The sequence below is a fragment of the Echeneis naucrates genome, chromosome 23, assembly GCF_900963305.1.
Source record: "Echeneis naucrates chromosome 23, fEcheNa1.1, whole genome shotgun sequence".
Taxonomy (NCBI): Eukaryota; Metazoa; Chordata; class Actinopteri; order Carangiformes; family Echeneidae; genus Echeneis; species Echeneis naucrates.
This window is the reverse complement of record NC_042533.1, coordinates 13,314,554-13,330,049: the sequence shown is the minus strand read 5'-3', so window position 1 is coordinate 13,330,049 and position 15,496 is coordinate 13,314,554. Positions and strand designations below refer to the sequence as shown.

Genomic DNA, 15,496 nt, shown 5'->3' with positions numbered 1-15,496 from the left:
TCGAGTAAAATCCCCTGCCAATAAATTCCAAATCCAATCATTCTCTGAGTTTGCCTGTTACTAACTAACGTTACAAACATGTAGTGTTTATAATGTCTGGACATTATAATGTCTTTTCTTACAAAACAAATTATCCAAAGACATTCAAAGTAACATTGATTGGATTTATTTTTCATACATGCCTCAATATTCAATATTCACTTATTATGAGGTCATGCAGTTTGAGAGGGACCTCAGGAGAGCAGAAGGTGTGTAAAAAGGAGGGTGACTTTGACTGTGCGCAGATTCAATTAATGAATCTTTTGGAGGATGTGGTCTGTAAAGGTGTGGCCCCTTTGAAGCCTTTGTAGACAGTGGAGAGCGAAATGCAATGGCGTAAAAAGACGATGTGTGCATCAGCTGTTCCCATATTTCTTAACCCTGAACTGGTACACAGCTTTTCTTTTAAAACTTTCTCTGCTAGGTAAGTTCATAAAGTTTAGTGCTTCCAAAAGAATTCTAGGTATTGGAGAAGAGGCAAGTTAATTTGAAGGCAAGAAACAAAAAAAAAAAAAAAAGAAATGCTGCATGCCAACCATCTAATGGTATATTTCAGAACTTAAACTCATACAAGACATAACATTACACACAAACATCATGAGGTGCCTTGGTTCTTGAGTCTATAAAATATTAGTTTATATGAAAACTCAAAGTACTCAAGAAATCAAAGTTTGCTTTGTCTGCAATTTTAATTTTGCAGCATGTCATTTTAAAACTGTGTTAAAGATGCATAATGTTCTTTTGTTTGACCTTTCATACCTGGCTCCCAGTGCCAGCTCCTCTTCCTTCTCAGCCACTATTCAAAACACTCAGATATAATTAAATCTATTCATGAAAAATATCTTCTAATTCTAATTTTCCACAGTGATGAATTTCTGTAAGCTCCAGTCGACCCTGAAGATGTAGCATGTCCGAGTAACTTCATAAAATGTAAGATAAGCTGGAAGAATGGCTGTTTAAATGAATAATGTGAAGTTTTTTAACTGATCAAATTATCTCTCACAGATTTACACACACAGCGACACGCTCTCCCACACACTCTCACACACACACATTTGGCTGACTGCACAGCTACAGTTGTGGTATGGGGAGCTTTCTATAGACAGCACCTGCTGCCCTAACTGGTGTCCCTGGGAAAGGGGATGGGATGGGATGTGTGTGTGCATGCCTGGGTGCGTGTGTGAGGGGGGAACTCCCCATTGGACAACTTGCGACAGCCCGGAGCCACAGGAGGTTTTCAGAGCTCTAGAAGGCAGGGGGGCCTGGGCCTAGCAGGGCACCGCAAACCCTCCCTCTTTAACTCACCATGTCCCAGGGTGAACAAGTTGACCCCCTGGTGCGGCGCTCCTCACGCCTGCCCACCGGCCTGTCTCGCGACAAGAAGAGCCGTTTGCCTTATGGGAAAGCCAACAGCCTGGCCAAACCTGACTCCTCTCCTAGGTACAGTTTCAGCCTGAGCATTGTGTGTGGAAGTATCTAGTGGACCAAGCTTGCATCATTTTCACATTGTGAAATGAGGACGATGGATTAATTTCAGTGGCATCATGAACTGGTAAATAGTTTGATTCCATTTATTGAAATAGACTGAGGTCTGTGATACATCACACATTCATTATGTTAGCTTTCATTATTAGCTGTTACCAGATATGGATTACATTTTTTTTCTTATCTTTCTCAAGAAATATTTACACAGACTTTGGTTGAAATAATTTTTTCGTCTTACTGTCAGCACTCCCTGTGAGTGCTGGACAATTCAACACTTTGCATCTATGTTGAACTTACTAACCTAGAAATACATTTTCCATTTTTGCTGTGGACTGAAAACTGATGGCATCATCATCATCATTTAATTTTTATAGACTTGTAGATTTGCATTCATGCAACTGACTGATGCTGTTTTTAACAGGTGACATTGTGACAGTACAGCAAAAGTTCTAAGTTTGACTCTGAAGATGCATCACTGTGGCTCCTGACTCCTGCCAACAGTTGGTGTTAGTTTTGCTTACAAATACATAGTTCTCTGACCTTAAAACAAGAGCCTTTAATTCCCTAAACCTACTGTAGCCAACTGTAATTTTAGAACATGATGAAATGGATCATCTCTGTAACAGGCATGTGTAACAGTTGGTGGTGTTGGTGAAACATTGGTACAATGTATATGTGCAAGAGCTTTAACTTCAATTCCATGCACCAACATTGCGCAGTAGATGTTGTCTGTAAATGTGTCACATGCTCAAATAGAGTTCTGACATCATGTGTCTCTGCATTCGAGCAACAACCCTAGAAGAAGGGAGCCAATTGGGCTTTGAAAGGGTCCCCTGGAGGTGAAGGTCACATCACTCCTCATTACCTGCTGTCATCACTCTGGCCTAAGCACCACCATCTTGAATCTAAAGCCCATCGGTTTGTGCATGACCTCAGAGCTGTGGCCTCAATCAAGCTCAGCCTGATCTTACTCAAATTTAATAGGACAGCGATGCCATCTAATATCACCTGCAAGTATGCCACACTGTCATGGACGATTAAACAGACGCACTGTTGATGCATGTTGTATTCAATCAAAAGCGACAGAGTGTACCACCACCAACTCCAAATCCTTTCCCCGATGCTGCTGTGTTTTCTGGTGCCTTTCCTTCCAAATTGCAAAAACTTTAAATGTTGTGGGTTGGCACTTCAGCCTCGATTCTCTATATGTTACCTTCATGTTTCATTACATGATATAAAGTTGGAGGCGGGGCAGGGGACGGTTCTTGTGGTGGGAAAATGCACACCACTATCCCATTACTGTTGGATAGGGGCTGCTCCTGCATTGGCTACACTTTGAAGACAATTTGTTCCTCCGTGCTGAAAAGTTTGCTCCACCAAAAAGAGAACTAAAACAGTAGGGGAGAGCAAAAGGATAAAAACTTTACTAATAGAGGAATGTGATGCATAAATTTATGCTTAACATTTTTTTTACCCATCAGTATGCTGAACCAGCATTTTAGAGTGTGGCTGGCTCCATTAATCTGTGTCTCAGCTTGTCTTTTCTGTATGCTGAGTATCATTTGGGGTATTTAACAGTGCACAAAACACACTGCTGATGCTGAAAAGTGGATTTTTGTGAAGTTAAGGGGAAGACATTTAGTTGCCAGATGCCATTAAGCACCATGCCATGTTCACAGTTCATTAATAAAACGATACAAAGGTGCTCAGTACGCACATGGACTTGTGTCCTCTGTGTTCGGTTGCCTGCTTGAAACCTTGTTAATATAACATTGCAGCATGAAAACTTGCAAGGTCGATTAGAAATGTAGAGTGGCTCTAGACTCCATCACAGGTGGTTTCATTATTTAAAGGCAGAGCTATAGATAGGGAGAGCCCGCGTGCCTGTTGGTATACATGTCTTCTACATTTTGCCCTCTCTGAACAAAGTACTAAATATATCACCAATCTCTGATGGGTGTTTTGATTCTCTAGAATGAGGAAATTTATTTTTATAATATATATATTATAATATTCTTTGAAATCACCTCAGCAACGTCCTGATATTAATCAAGAATAGATTTCAAACTTTAAAACCTGCTTGATGGTAAATTTGAGGTGTATGAATCCTCTCATAAAATGATCTGTTTATTTTCATACTTTCCACTCCAGTGTTTTTCACTTACTTGGTTCCATTCATTCTGGTCAGGCTAAAGGCATGAATTTGTTGAGCTGTAAAAGTCAGATTTCAGAGTTGCTGGCATTTGTTTATGCTCAACAGTGAAGTGCACACTGAGGAGCGGAAGACGCAGAAAATGAGATGGGATGCTTGGCGTGCGTCATTCAGACACCCAGTATAGGTGGTTTATTGTCGCCGTGCACTTTGACTCACCAACGCCAAAACCAGCAGCCCACAGTCACAAAACAGAGAACAAGTTGTTCCCCGTTGTCAGAAAGAGAGGACGTCCAAACAGATGGCTGCTTCCTCTGTCCTCCAGCTGAGTATCTGGACAGTTTTTTAAGGTGGCTGTGCTGCTGGACTGCTCCATCCTCAGCAGGGACTGAGAGGAAAGCCCAAGTTCATGTCTGTGTCCATCCGCCGAAAGGTAGAGTCCAATTCTACAACTAGCTCCAAGTGTTCATTTGGAGATAACAACAGTAAAGGACTCAAAACTGTATTCATTGAAATTAGCTAACAGCCTAGCTTCTGTTAATTAAGATTGCTGTGTGTGACCAAACTGTTAAAAAACAACCCTTTGAACATACAGCTTTCTGGTGACTATATTCATTCCTTTAGTCAATGTCATTTTTTTTAATAATGAGATTTTATTGTACAGTGAAATAGTCTTAATACATCAGTAACTGCTTTGAGAATTACGTTGGTTAATGCTGTCAGTGGCTAAATCCAAAGTTCTACATTAATTCAGATGCGTTGTAATGTTAGCAAATTAGCTGCAGCTGCCAAGCTCGGATGAACCTCTTAACACATGGGTCGGCAACCCGTCGATCGCGATCATCTACCGGTAGATCTTTGAGACTTTTCCTGTAGCTCTCCAAAATAATAGAAAAATTGCTTAAGAAATACACAACTAGCCGATGCCTGCGTTATTGATGTTAAGTTTAGCAGCCGCCTCTCTCTATCCAGATAAGCGAAGGAGCTTGCGAGCTAGCATTTTTTATTTTTTTTTATTTTTGATTAGTCAGTGAATTACAGTCTTTTCTTGGCTGCATCAGTTTGAATGTTGCACCAAAGTACATGTAATTCTAGTGCAGGCGAATCAAAGGCCAAATGTTGGAAGTCCAGTGTTAGCTGTCTTTTTCAATAAACAGTCCAATAGGTAGATATTGCCTTTTCACCAAGGCCAGGATCAGGGATCTTGGACTTAAAAAGGTTGCCTACCACTGCTCTAACACTTATTCGGTGTCCTGTTTGTGGACTTAATGTTTAAATTGTCTTTGTAAACACAGCAAAAAAACAACAACAACAGTAGCCGGTTCTGTGGTAATGCAAATTTTTCCCCAACTAAAGACCAGTTAGCCTAAATCCTTCCTCTTGTCTGCTGTGGCTGGAATTAAAATGATATGGGTGTCTTTATGAGTTTTCACTTGTGTCTCAGCAAAAAAAATAAAGCTATTTCTCGGAAGAGTTTATGGATAGTAGCTTTAAAAAGATACAATATGTCTGGATAACACTGAGGCTGTTAAAAGACAGTCTGTACAGTAGTTTGTGATACTCGTGGGTTTTGTGAGTCGTGTTTTTCAAGAAAGACATTTACACAGAGAAATAAACAGTCTTGCCACCTGGTCATGGACTTGTCATTGTGTACACAGGATGATTAAAGGCATCCCATTGTTCATAGAACACTCTCTGTGTAGCTTCAGTACTTCCTGTCAAACAGAAACGCAGCAGCCCACCTGGAGCAGCCAGCGTTTATTCCCGTCTCTGAATGACTAACAGTGAATACTGGCTCATAAACAGTGAATGGTGCTCTGGCTATTTCCTCTCTTGCCACCACTTTGTGTGGAGCGTGTTGTGGGGTTTTTTTATTTCTTTTTTTAAACAGTACATCCACAAAATTGTGTAAGTGTTTTGGGCCATTGCATCTCAGCAACCTTATAAATGGATGTTACTGGCTTAGTCATTGGCATGTGGTAATAAACATGTGTGAGCTGTTCTGAAAAAAATAAAATCAAATGAAATGCTTGCCGGTGAGCTCCACTCAAACGTTTGGTTGGTTGGTTCCATCCTTGTCTTTCTGTTTGCCTCTTTCTGCCTCTATCTAAATCCTCCCTCACTTACATTGTTCCCTTAAGGTCTGGATTAGAAAAATTCCAGTAAAATGCTGCTCTCATGCCTCGTCTAAGTGTGTTAACAGTCTTGTCTCTCATCTGTGCTTTCTCCTCAGTCTCACAGCACGATATGCAAGTCCTCCGGGCCACAGTGGAATAGGATCACCACAGAAGAAAAACACAAGGTGAATATGGAAATGCCTTTGTGTAACTTTTGTTTTTCAGAATAATATTGTCTGTGTGGACAGCAGTCAAAGGTCACGGTGTGCTGGAGAACAGCTGATAGGTATTCTGTATTTCACTTAAAGATCTAGTATGTAGCAGTGTTTCACAGAATCCTTGACAGCTCTGAAACCCAATATGCCAGATGTTCATTCGAATATTCTCTAATTTTTCTCAGGTGATTCAGCCTAATGAACCATTTCAGTTAAAACAATTCAATAGTTTGGCAGGTACTGGGGGAAAAAATAAATCTTCATTATATTGTTTATGTTTTCACAGGTTTACACCGTCAGTATTGTGAAGGTAATGTCAGAGAATTTAGTTTCCATGTGAGTCATGCAAAGTACTGGTATTAGAGTAATTCCAGTGAATGGCAAAGTCTGATTTGAAATAAATTGCAGCACACATAAAACAAACTTTAGGTAGCTGTATGTGAGTTGAAAAAAGAGCTGAATTTCCAAATTAGAAGAAGGGTACTCAGACAGCACAGAGTTCCACGATGGCCAGTGTCCATCAACATACACCAGATTAATTTATGTTCAGAGTAGATAATCTGGTGCTGCCCCTACACTGCAGTAAATTAAGTACAAATTCATCCTATTTTACATCATGCTGGTAAAAAAACAACAACAAAAACTTGTTAATCTCTGTACTTGGTCCAGGGCTATCACTACACAAATAGAACCTCACTGTGCAATGTGTGCTTTGGTAATATCCCTGTTATACATCACTACATGCATTACTAAATAAACCACCAGACATTACAGTGACTCTCACTGTGTGAGCTCTAGCTTGAGTCAGGCCCCCACAGACATCGACTTCTCCAAGGTGTCATGTGTGAGATGGTGAATGAGCAGACACACAAACAGCTGTAAGTGTGCAGACTGTGAGATTTAGGCATTTTCACATTACATATGCTTTATATACCCACATCATCCAGTGGAGTTGGAATGTCTGAAACTCATGTGGCCAATCCAACACAGATACACTGACATGCTTGACACATGTGTTCATATTAGACACGCACTCACCAATCTGCACACACATTTTGTATTTGCACACCCAAAAGTCCAGTTGTCTGCTGCTTATAGCATTTGTTTCAGCTCAGAGTCAGTGGGAAACCAGCATGCTGGCAAATAATTCCTCTCCAGCCGCCACTGAGCAATGGCAGAAATGCTGCAGCCAGCAGCTCCCACCCTATGGGTGGTAATCTGCCCTCTCACTATACTGACAACAAACCTCAATGCTGCTGCCACCCTGCAGACAGAGCTCTTTAATGCCCACACGCTGATGAAAATGCACAGCACACATATGAAATAGAAAAAGAATAGCCTTAGAGGTCAGAGAGCTTTGACAGTCTAGACATCCCTCTGTTGCCATGTGATGTATATTTGTCCTGACTAAGGGCTTTCTGTGCTTTTTTTAGGCTGAGCTACAGGACCTCTCTGTTTTACAAAACCGCCGCACTCTTAACTCCTATAACCTTTTCTCAGTAATTCCTGACAAGTCTGCAAACAAACTCAGGGCATTGTTTTTTTTGTTTTTGTATGTTACAATTCATTTTATCTTTTGTCTAGTACAGTTGTCTGTGTTGCTCATTCAAACAAAGCATACATAAAGAAATGGCATAAGCACACATCAGAGATGACAGTTTTGGTTGCTTGATGGCTTTCATGATGTTTTGCCATCAGAGTATGAGACACAGTGTCAGCAGAGCTTTTTATTCATTTTTGCAGCTCTCATAATAATTTGCTTCATCAGTCAAGGAAAAACGTAAAGAGTTTGGTCTAGACTGGTTCTATATGCAAAATGACTTGATATATATATATATATATATATATATATATTTTTTTTTTTTTTTTTTTGTTTATTTATTTATTTTTCTGTAACAGCACAGAAATATATTAGATCTTCTAAAGTGGAGTTGGATTTGAAACCTGGACAGCTGGGGGAAATTTTATTTGCAGAAATAAAAAGTCCTTTACAAAGAATGTGAGAAAGAAGAGAAGTTAGACGAGCAGAGAACCATAAAAACTTAAAAGTCAACATTTTAGAATCAATCTGGAATCGAACACGATCTGTTGCATCAAACCCGATTGAAAAATACTTAGCAGCAGGGGTTTGAACCAGCTGACGATGAGTATATGGAGGAATGGCTGATGCCTGAATTATTGTACATCAGTGATTGGACTGGAAAAGATCTATTGGTTAAAAATATACTGAACTGCATGCTTGACTTGATTACCAAAATTTAGGTTAGCATCAGATGCTACCTCTGGACCAGCTGGTTTAATGTATTTAAGGAAATCAGGAATAGGCAGACTTTTGTCATTTCTGAGTTTGCGTTACATTGTGGGACATCCAAGATTTAATGTCTGAAAGCCAAGATGCAAAAGCCGCATGGCTGCCAGAAAAAGCTGTGGGACCTTTAAAGTTCATCAGCAATGCAGCAGGGGGTAATGTTGGACAGCTTGTTGGTCACCTGCCCACTCTGGTGTCTTCTTTCTATTTTAATAAGCCGGAGGTGACTTTGACATTGGAGGTGTGATAATCCTTGCACGCTGGTAAATAGGAACTAATAGTTTGAGAAATAGGCATTAAGTAGGTCGCATTCGCCGACAAGACCTTGGAAGGGGGAAAGGAAATTCTCTCTCCTTTGCCAGAACTGTAGTCATTAGCTGGTGATTGACAGGCTGAGCAATCTGATGTCCAGATCTTCTCTTCTTCACTTTACCTGCAGGATGCAGATCCTCTCTGGCAGATACACAGACAGAACCACTGTCCACAAGTTACATCGCATTTCTCTCTCCAGCTCCGTTTTGCTGATGCATTATCCTACATGTATTTAGGGAAGATGAAAGAATCTGATGATAAAAGGGACTGCCTCAGATTTCCATCTGAATTGCCTCAACCTCTCACTAATTTTCCCACTGTTTAACTTCCTTTCTCTTTTGTCTTGGCTTGCAGCAACAGTTATCTCATCCTTTCTGCTCACTGCATTTTGCTCTTTTCATTCATCTTGGTTTTTTTATTCTTATTTCTTTATCTCATGTTTTCTTCTTATTTGTTCATTTGAAAGCTCTGAACTGAACCTACTATTATCAGCGTATATGTCTGTGACTGCATATGTGTCAAAGGGTCATAGGGGTTGCTGTGAAATATTTCCCGCTTCTCTCTCCCTGGCTCCGGATTGCAGCATGTGGGTGGTTACTGTACTTGGCCATCGGGGTCAGCCCAGTGAGGCAGCCTTAGCTCTGGGCTGATGACCACCTCTGACGGCAGCTTAGTGAGATCACCCAGGCAGAGCACCAAGCCTATGCTCTCAGAACTGGATCAGCGTCTCTAATCAGTCTGCAGTCACTGCTGTTAACATAGAGCGGGAGGTGAAAAATTTGAAGGACCTAAGAGCACAGGCTTGGCACATGTGCTGCTCCTTTTTGCATTGGAGCACATTTTATTTTTCGCACTATTGTCGGCAGAAATGATGTTTACATTTCTCAGCAAATGCACTGACATACGAGGCATTTTTTCCATGGCCTTGTGCTGTGCAGGTTGCTTAGTTGCTGAATTTTGTGGAATTTTTGAGGGAGACAACCAAAGCTAATTATTATTATTATTATTTTTTTTTTGCTATTATGAACTATTGAAGTCCCTCTATTGCAACTGAAAGAGTGCTGACTTTTTATGGTTTAAAAGCATAATTTGCTTTGCTCATATCAGTTAATAGGGGTGCCTTCCCCTTGTGTTCCTCAGTGTTTTCTGGGTGGCTTTTTCTCCTTTGATTCAAGGGTCTAATAATGGAAGTTGCTCAGGCCCCTTTGGCTAATTTGTGTTCGTGATATTGGGCCCATATGAATAAAACCTTGGCTTGACTTGAAAGCGGGAGCAGGAACCTTATCTCTGTTTGGAGCTTCTTTTTTTAATTGTGTCATATGGTAAAAAGAGCACACACAATGCAAAGTGTTTTGGTAGCACATATACATGTTAATTAATTGTGTGTTCTTCTATTTCCAGAAACAAATCCAATAAAGTCATTAGAGTAAATGGGTTATTTGAAAGGTGAAACCCACAAATGAATTCAATCAGGGTGTGTTACAGCATAGATGTCAAACAGCATCCATCTCAAGCATTTCAGAGAGCATTGTTTTTCACTAAATAATTGTAGATTTGACTCAAAAAAAAAAAAAAAAAAAAAACCCTCAATATTTTAACCCCTCCATACTGTTTCGGACACTCATTTCTTTAACGTATTTGGACTTTTCCTCAGCATAAAATTATTTCCAGGCTCATGTGGTTCAAGATGGCAGCTTATCAGTGTCTAATTCTGTTGTTTTCCTGAGGTAAAATACACCAGGAATATAATAGACCAATGGCTCATGAAACTCTTATATCTCAAAAACATAGGATCATAACCAAAAGAAATTTGACCTGACTCAAGTGAGAAGCAGGAAGTAGTGAATGTGAGAGAAGTGAACATTGTCTCAGGACAGGTTTGCATGCATTTTCTTTCTTTCCTCTTTTTTAAAATCCATGCTTGTGTTGTTCCAGCCCTCTATTTGTTTATTTTATTAAACAAAGGCCTTAATACAAGATGGAACATATGAAACAAGTTTTTCTCTGCTGAGAGTATTTCACCACTAAAATAAATTTTTTTCCTCTCCGACATCTCGGCTCCATCTGCAGCACAGACATGAGTGACATATTCACCATGGCAAATCGATTATCTTTGTTGAAGGACATCATGACAGCTTTCAGGCAGAGAAGACAGAAATACAGGAAGTTGTTTAAGTATATTTGAGGTTTCTTCATTCTTTCTTTTTATTGCACAAGACCAGTCTTTGAATGGAGACACCTACAGCCCTCTAATGCAAGCAAGATATTTAAGGCTCAATGTTTTCAGCATTATGCACCACTCCTCTCACCCTCACTTTGACTTTTCCCTGTAAACTTGATGTTTTCTTCTTATACTTTGCTGCTCATGTTTCTCTGGTTGAGATTGTTAGAGCAAAATGTTTCTGTTTATTTTGCCTGGTTTAGGCCTCGTTTTCTAAGAATTAAAAAAGTTTTAGAGCCCATGACACAGGCTAAATAATACCTCCTGAGCACAGTTCCCTTTAATGATTAAAAAGATTTTTTTCAAACAATAAAGCAGCAGCCTAAATCACCGAAGTAAAATCTTTCAGGTGTTGTTTCATTTTTTTTATTTATTTATTATTATTATTTTTTTTTTTTGGTTCAATTTTATTTCTCTTCCAACAAAGAAGGTTGTGGGTTTGGTTCCCGGCCTGGGGCCTTTCTGTCTGGAATTTGCACGTTCTACCTGTACTTGCATGGGTTTTTTCCGTGTACTACCGTCTGTCCCACCATCCAAAGACATGAATGTTTAGGTAATTGGTGACTCTAAATTAGGTCTGAGTGGTTGTTGGTCTCTGTCTGTCTCTGTGTGTTGGTCCTGTGATGGACTGGTGACCTGTCCAGGGTGTACCCTGCCCTCACTCAGTGTGAGCTGGGATTGGCTACGAAACCAGAAACTGATAAATCATAGAAGGTTAATGAATAGGGCACCACGGCTGTGCTTGGTTGTGTGTTCAGTTCCCGGCCTGGGGACTTTCTGTGCGGAATTTGCATGTTCTCCCCGTGTCTGTGTGGGTTTCCTGCGAGTTCTCCAGTTTCCTCCCACCATCCAAAGACATGCATGTCTTGGTTAACTGGTGACTCTAAATTGACCGTTGTCAAGGTGTGAATGTGAGTGGTTGTTCGTCTCTGTTTGTCTTTGTGAATGGGCCCTGTGATGGACTGGCATTGGCTGGATGTACCCCATCCCTCGCCCGGAACATTGGCTGGAATTGGCTCTAGCAACCCCGCAACCCGGAAATGGAAAAGCGGTAGATGTATGGATGGAAGATTAATGAATGAGTGACATTTGGCTTCATGCATTTTTTTTTCAACAGAAAAGTATCTGTTTATGAAAAACCTTGCCTGAAGTGCAGGTGCTCTAAAGTAAGCAGTCGTACATTTTAGGTGGGTGGAGGTCGGGAATCACAATTACAGACATCTTGTGATGACAAATGAGATGTAGTGCCATCCTCTTCACTTTGCTAACCCCAAAGCAGCACTATCTGCAGTCTTTTTTTCTTTTTTATAAAGCTGAAAAATCCACTGTGGCCCTTTAAGTACTTTAACCTGTAAATCCTTCTTTCCACAGGTTACCAGGGCCCTCCAGGGTCCCTGCTGCAGGCAGCGGGGCCTCCAGGAGCCCAGGCTCATCCAACCTTAATCGTCGCAGCCAGAGCTTTAACAGCATTGACAAGAGCAAGCCTCTTCAGTATGCTAGTGGTAACGATAGAGGTAAGGATGGCTGCCAGTTTCCTTTTGATTGTGTGGAAGTGAGCAAAGTTCATTCTCCATCCCAGCCACTTGATGGCACCACTGACTTGGGGAGATGAGCACAGGACCCACTCTGTCACTTTCCCAATCTTAACCCGTCTGCTGAATCATCCCCAGCCTTTTATTCCAAATGAATTAAAATAAATGCCAGTGACAAATTTTCACAGCTTGGCAAGAGCCATTTGAGAGATGACCAAAGGGGGCAAACGCAGGCAGCTGCTCTGTCAACATGACGAGGCTAACGAGGCTGTAAATGATTTTGAGAAGGAGTCTCACAGTAACCCAAACCCAGAGTGGGAGAGTATACAGCTTTTTATTGATGCAGGATCTATCCTTCACAATTAAATAATTGTTTTAATGGTGTCCTTCTGTGAATAGTGAATGTGTCAATCTGCAATGTTTTAATCACTAAAATGTTCAGCTGTTGGCTCACGCACTATATTTATATAAGCTTTGCAGGCTCATACACTAATAATACACTTATCAAAGTCTTTCCCATTGCCTCAGAGTCATACAAATAATTAGAACCAGTGATGATGATGAGTTTACAATGAATATAACAACATTTATTTATTTATTTTTTTTTTTTTATAATTTATTTATTTTGTTGTTTTGGCTTTTAACCCATGTAATCATAAAAATGTTTTCTAGCTGTTTTAAATCTTGAAGAACTAACTAGTATTTAATTGTAAGAATTTTCCAGTTTGGGTTTAATAAATGAAATCCACCCATCCATTCACATAGGTTCAGTGTTCAGTAGGAAGAAGGACAGAAACTGTGAGCAGCAGCAGTCAGAGAGCAGCAAAGAGCCTTCAGAAAACACTCCTTTTGAAATTCCCTCTTGCTTTCTGTTATTTTCTTGAGCTTTCAATTGTAAGAAGTTCACATGTTCACTCACCCCTCTGATTCCTGTCTGAAAACCTCCCTCTTCACTAAGAGGAGATTCACAGCAAAAAATAACATTTGAATGGGAGCAAGGGGGTGGACAGAAAAAGGTGGAGTTAGTATCTGAGGAGAAACTGATATGTCTTCTTATTGTTGTGCTTGAGTCCGCCTTCATAACAGTTAGGGATGATCAGTTTAATTTCAAAACAGTCTGTACCAGGTTAATGTGTCTCTTCCAAACAGTGCAGTTGAGTTTGCAGAGATAAGACTCTAGGTGCTATAGTTTCACTGCAGGGGAAATGAAACAGTGCTTTCGCCGTAAAGAAAAAAGACTGAAAAAAGGAAAAATCAATTTTGGGGAAATGTCAGTGTTGCAGCCAGAAGCTTCTGGGTGAAAGTAAGCAGACAGAAAGAAGATGGAGAAACATATACAGCAGAGGTGTCCAATTCCAGTCCTGATTCAAATGAGTGACTCCTGATCAGACTTCATCGGAGCTTGATGACAAGCTGATCATTTGAATCAGGTGTGTTGGAGAAGGAAACATATAAAACATGCAGGACAGTAGCTCTCCAGGACCGGAGCTGGACATCTCTGATATACAGGAAGTGACTGCCACAAGGCATTTTATTCATCTTCTTCACTTTATTTTCTCTACTACGGGTTGCTCATTCGGCGTTGTTTGTCTCGGTCTCTCTGTATGCTGGCCCTGTGATGGGTGACCAGTAACTTATCCTGTGTGTACCCACCCTCGCCAAGTGCTGAGAGCTGGGATTGGCTCCGGCACCCCCTGTGACCCGGAGATGGATGGATGGGTTGTTCATTCGCTCCTGTCATAAAGCGTGTCCTCTCATTTGATCTTACATCTTCTCACCATCCTCCTTTTAATAATTTATCTTGTGGCTTCACAGGCTTTAATTTTCTTATGTTCTCTTTTCATCACTTTATATCGCTTGTCATCTATGTTGTGTAAATACCCAACCCAGTACATCACAGGGATGCAACTGAACAATTAATGACGTCACGCTATAAATTAATAGCATTACCTTTTTTTTTATCAGAAATGCTGCCTGAGGTGCCTAAGGTGTGCTGTAATGGTAAATGATGAACATGTCTGCTGCAGTAGCAACTGATGACATTTCTTTTTCAGTCAGCAGAAAAATGAATTTTGTGAGCCTTGAACTGTGTGAGAGACAGATTATTTTTTTCAATTTAAAAAATAGCCCATGACCAACCTGTCAATTTATTTTGCCTTTACAGAGTTCTCCCTGGATGTCTTGTAGTGGTTTCATAGTAATGACTGAAGTTTCTTTTCATTATTATGGCACATTTGAATGTTGGTGCCCTGGGCCATGTGACATTGTGAATGTGGCATTGGATATGAGAAAGATATGCTTGAGGTAAGCTGATGATAACGGTTGGTCTTCAAAAATGTGACATCCCTACAGAACTCTGCTTGTCTGAAGGCCCTGTCCACTGCTGTATAAAACCAAATACATATGAATGGAGGTATTTTTATATCATAAGCAGGCACATACAACAGCTTGCTGTTTCCCACCTAATAGTGACTGAAGCTCTGCGTTGACCTGTAAATGGTTTAGCCTACATTAGAAAGTAATCTGCGTCTCTATGGGGATGAATTAAAAACTTATGTTGGTTTTTATCTTCTCTGGCACAGTGAAGATGACCAAGGAAACAGGAACTCAAAGGGCAGGAGAAGCGTTATATCACTCTTGTAGGCATGCAACTATCTAATTGTTTTTCTGCACTTAAGTTGAATTAAGTTGACCAAAACAAAGTTGTGATGACAATGTTTATTTTTGAAGAGGAAGATGAGTGCATAGAACTGCATTCATCTTCAAATAAGTGGAGAAGCTGCTGACTCCCTGTGGAAAGGTGATGATTTGTTGTCCACCTGAGTATGATGTAATGTTAAATTAGATGGTGCCAAATGCATCTAAAACGAGATGCAGAGTTGTAAGAGAAAAAAAGATTAATACTGCGTAACTAGTTGCAGGTTGGTATATGCGTGTCTCTATGTGTGTAGCTTTCAACACACTTAAAATCCTGGCATCATACATTCTGTGTATAGTCTGGTATTTAGTTGTAAACATCATGTATGTGTGTATATTCATATGTTTTTGTTAGTAGAGGGTTCAGAAGAAGTGACATTTCATTCCTCGGCCTGCAGAGAGAAAAAAGAGAGAGAAG

At 40.3% G+C, this 15,496-nt stretch overlaps 1 protein-coding gene across 4 annotated transcripts in view; it reads left to right on the top strand.

The window, feature by feature from the left end:
- nav3 (neuron navigator 3) overlaps positions 1 to 15,496 on the top strand; it is a 178,950-nt gene that overhangs the window by 84,584 nt on the left and 78,870 nt on the right. For all 4 annotated transcript variants that reach the window (XM_029494728.1, XM_029494731.1, XM_029494730.1 and 1 more), the window contains exons 6-7: positions 5,910 to 5,978; positions 12,221 to 12,363. In XM_029494728.1, the coding sequence (XP_029350588.1) occupies positions 5,910 to 5,978; positions 12,221 to 12,363 (212 nt within the window). The remainder of the gene's footprint in view (positions 1 to 5,909; positions 5,979 to 12,220; positions 12,364 to 15,496) is intronic.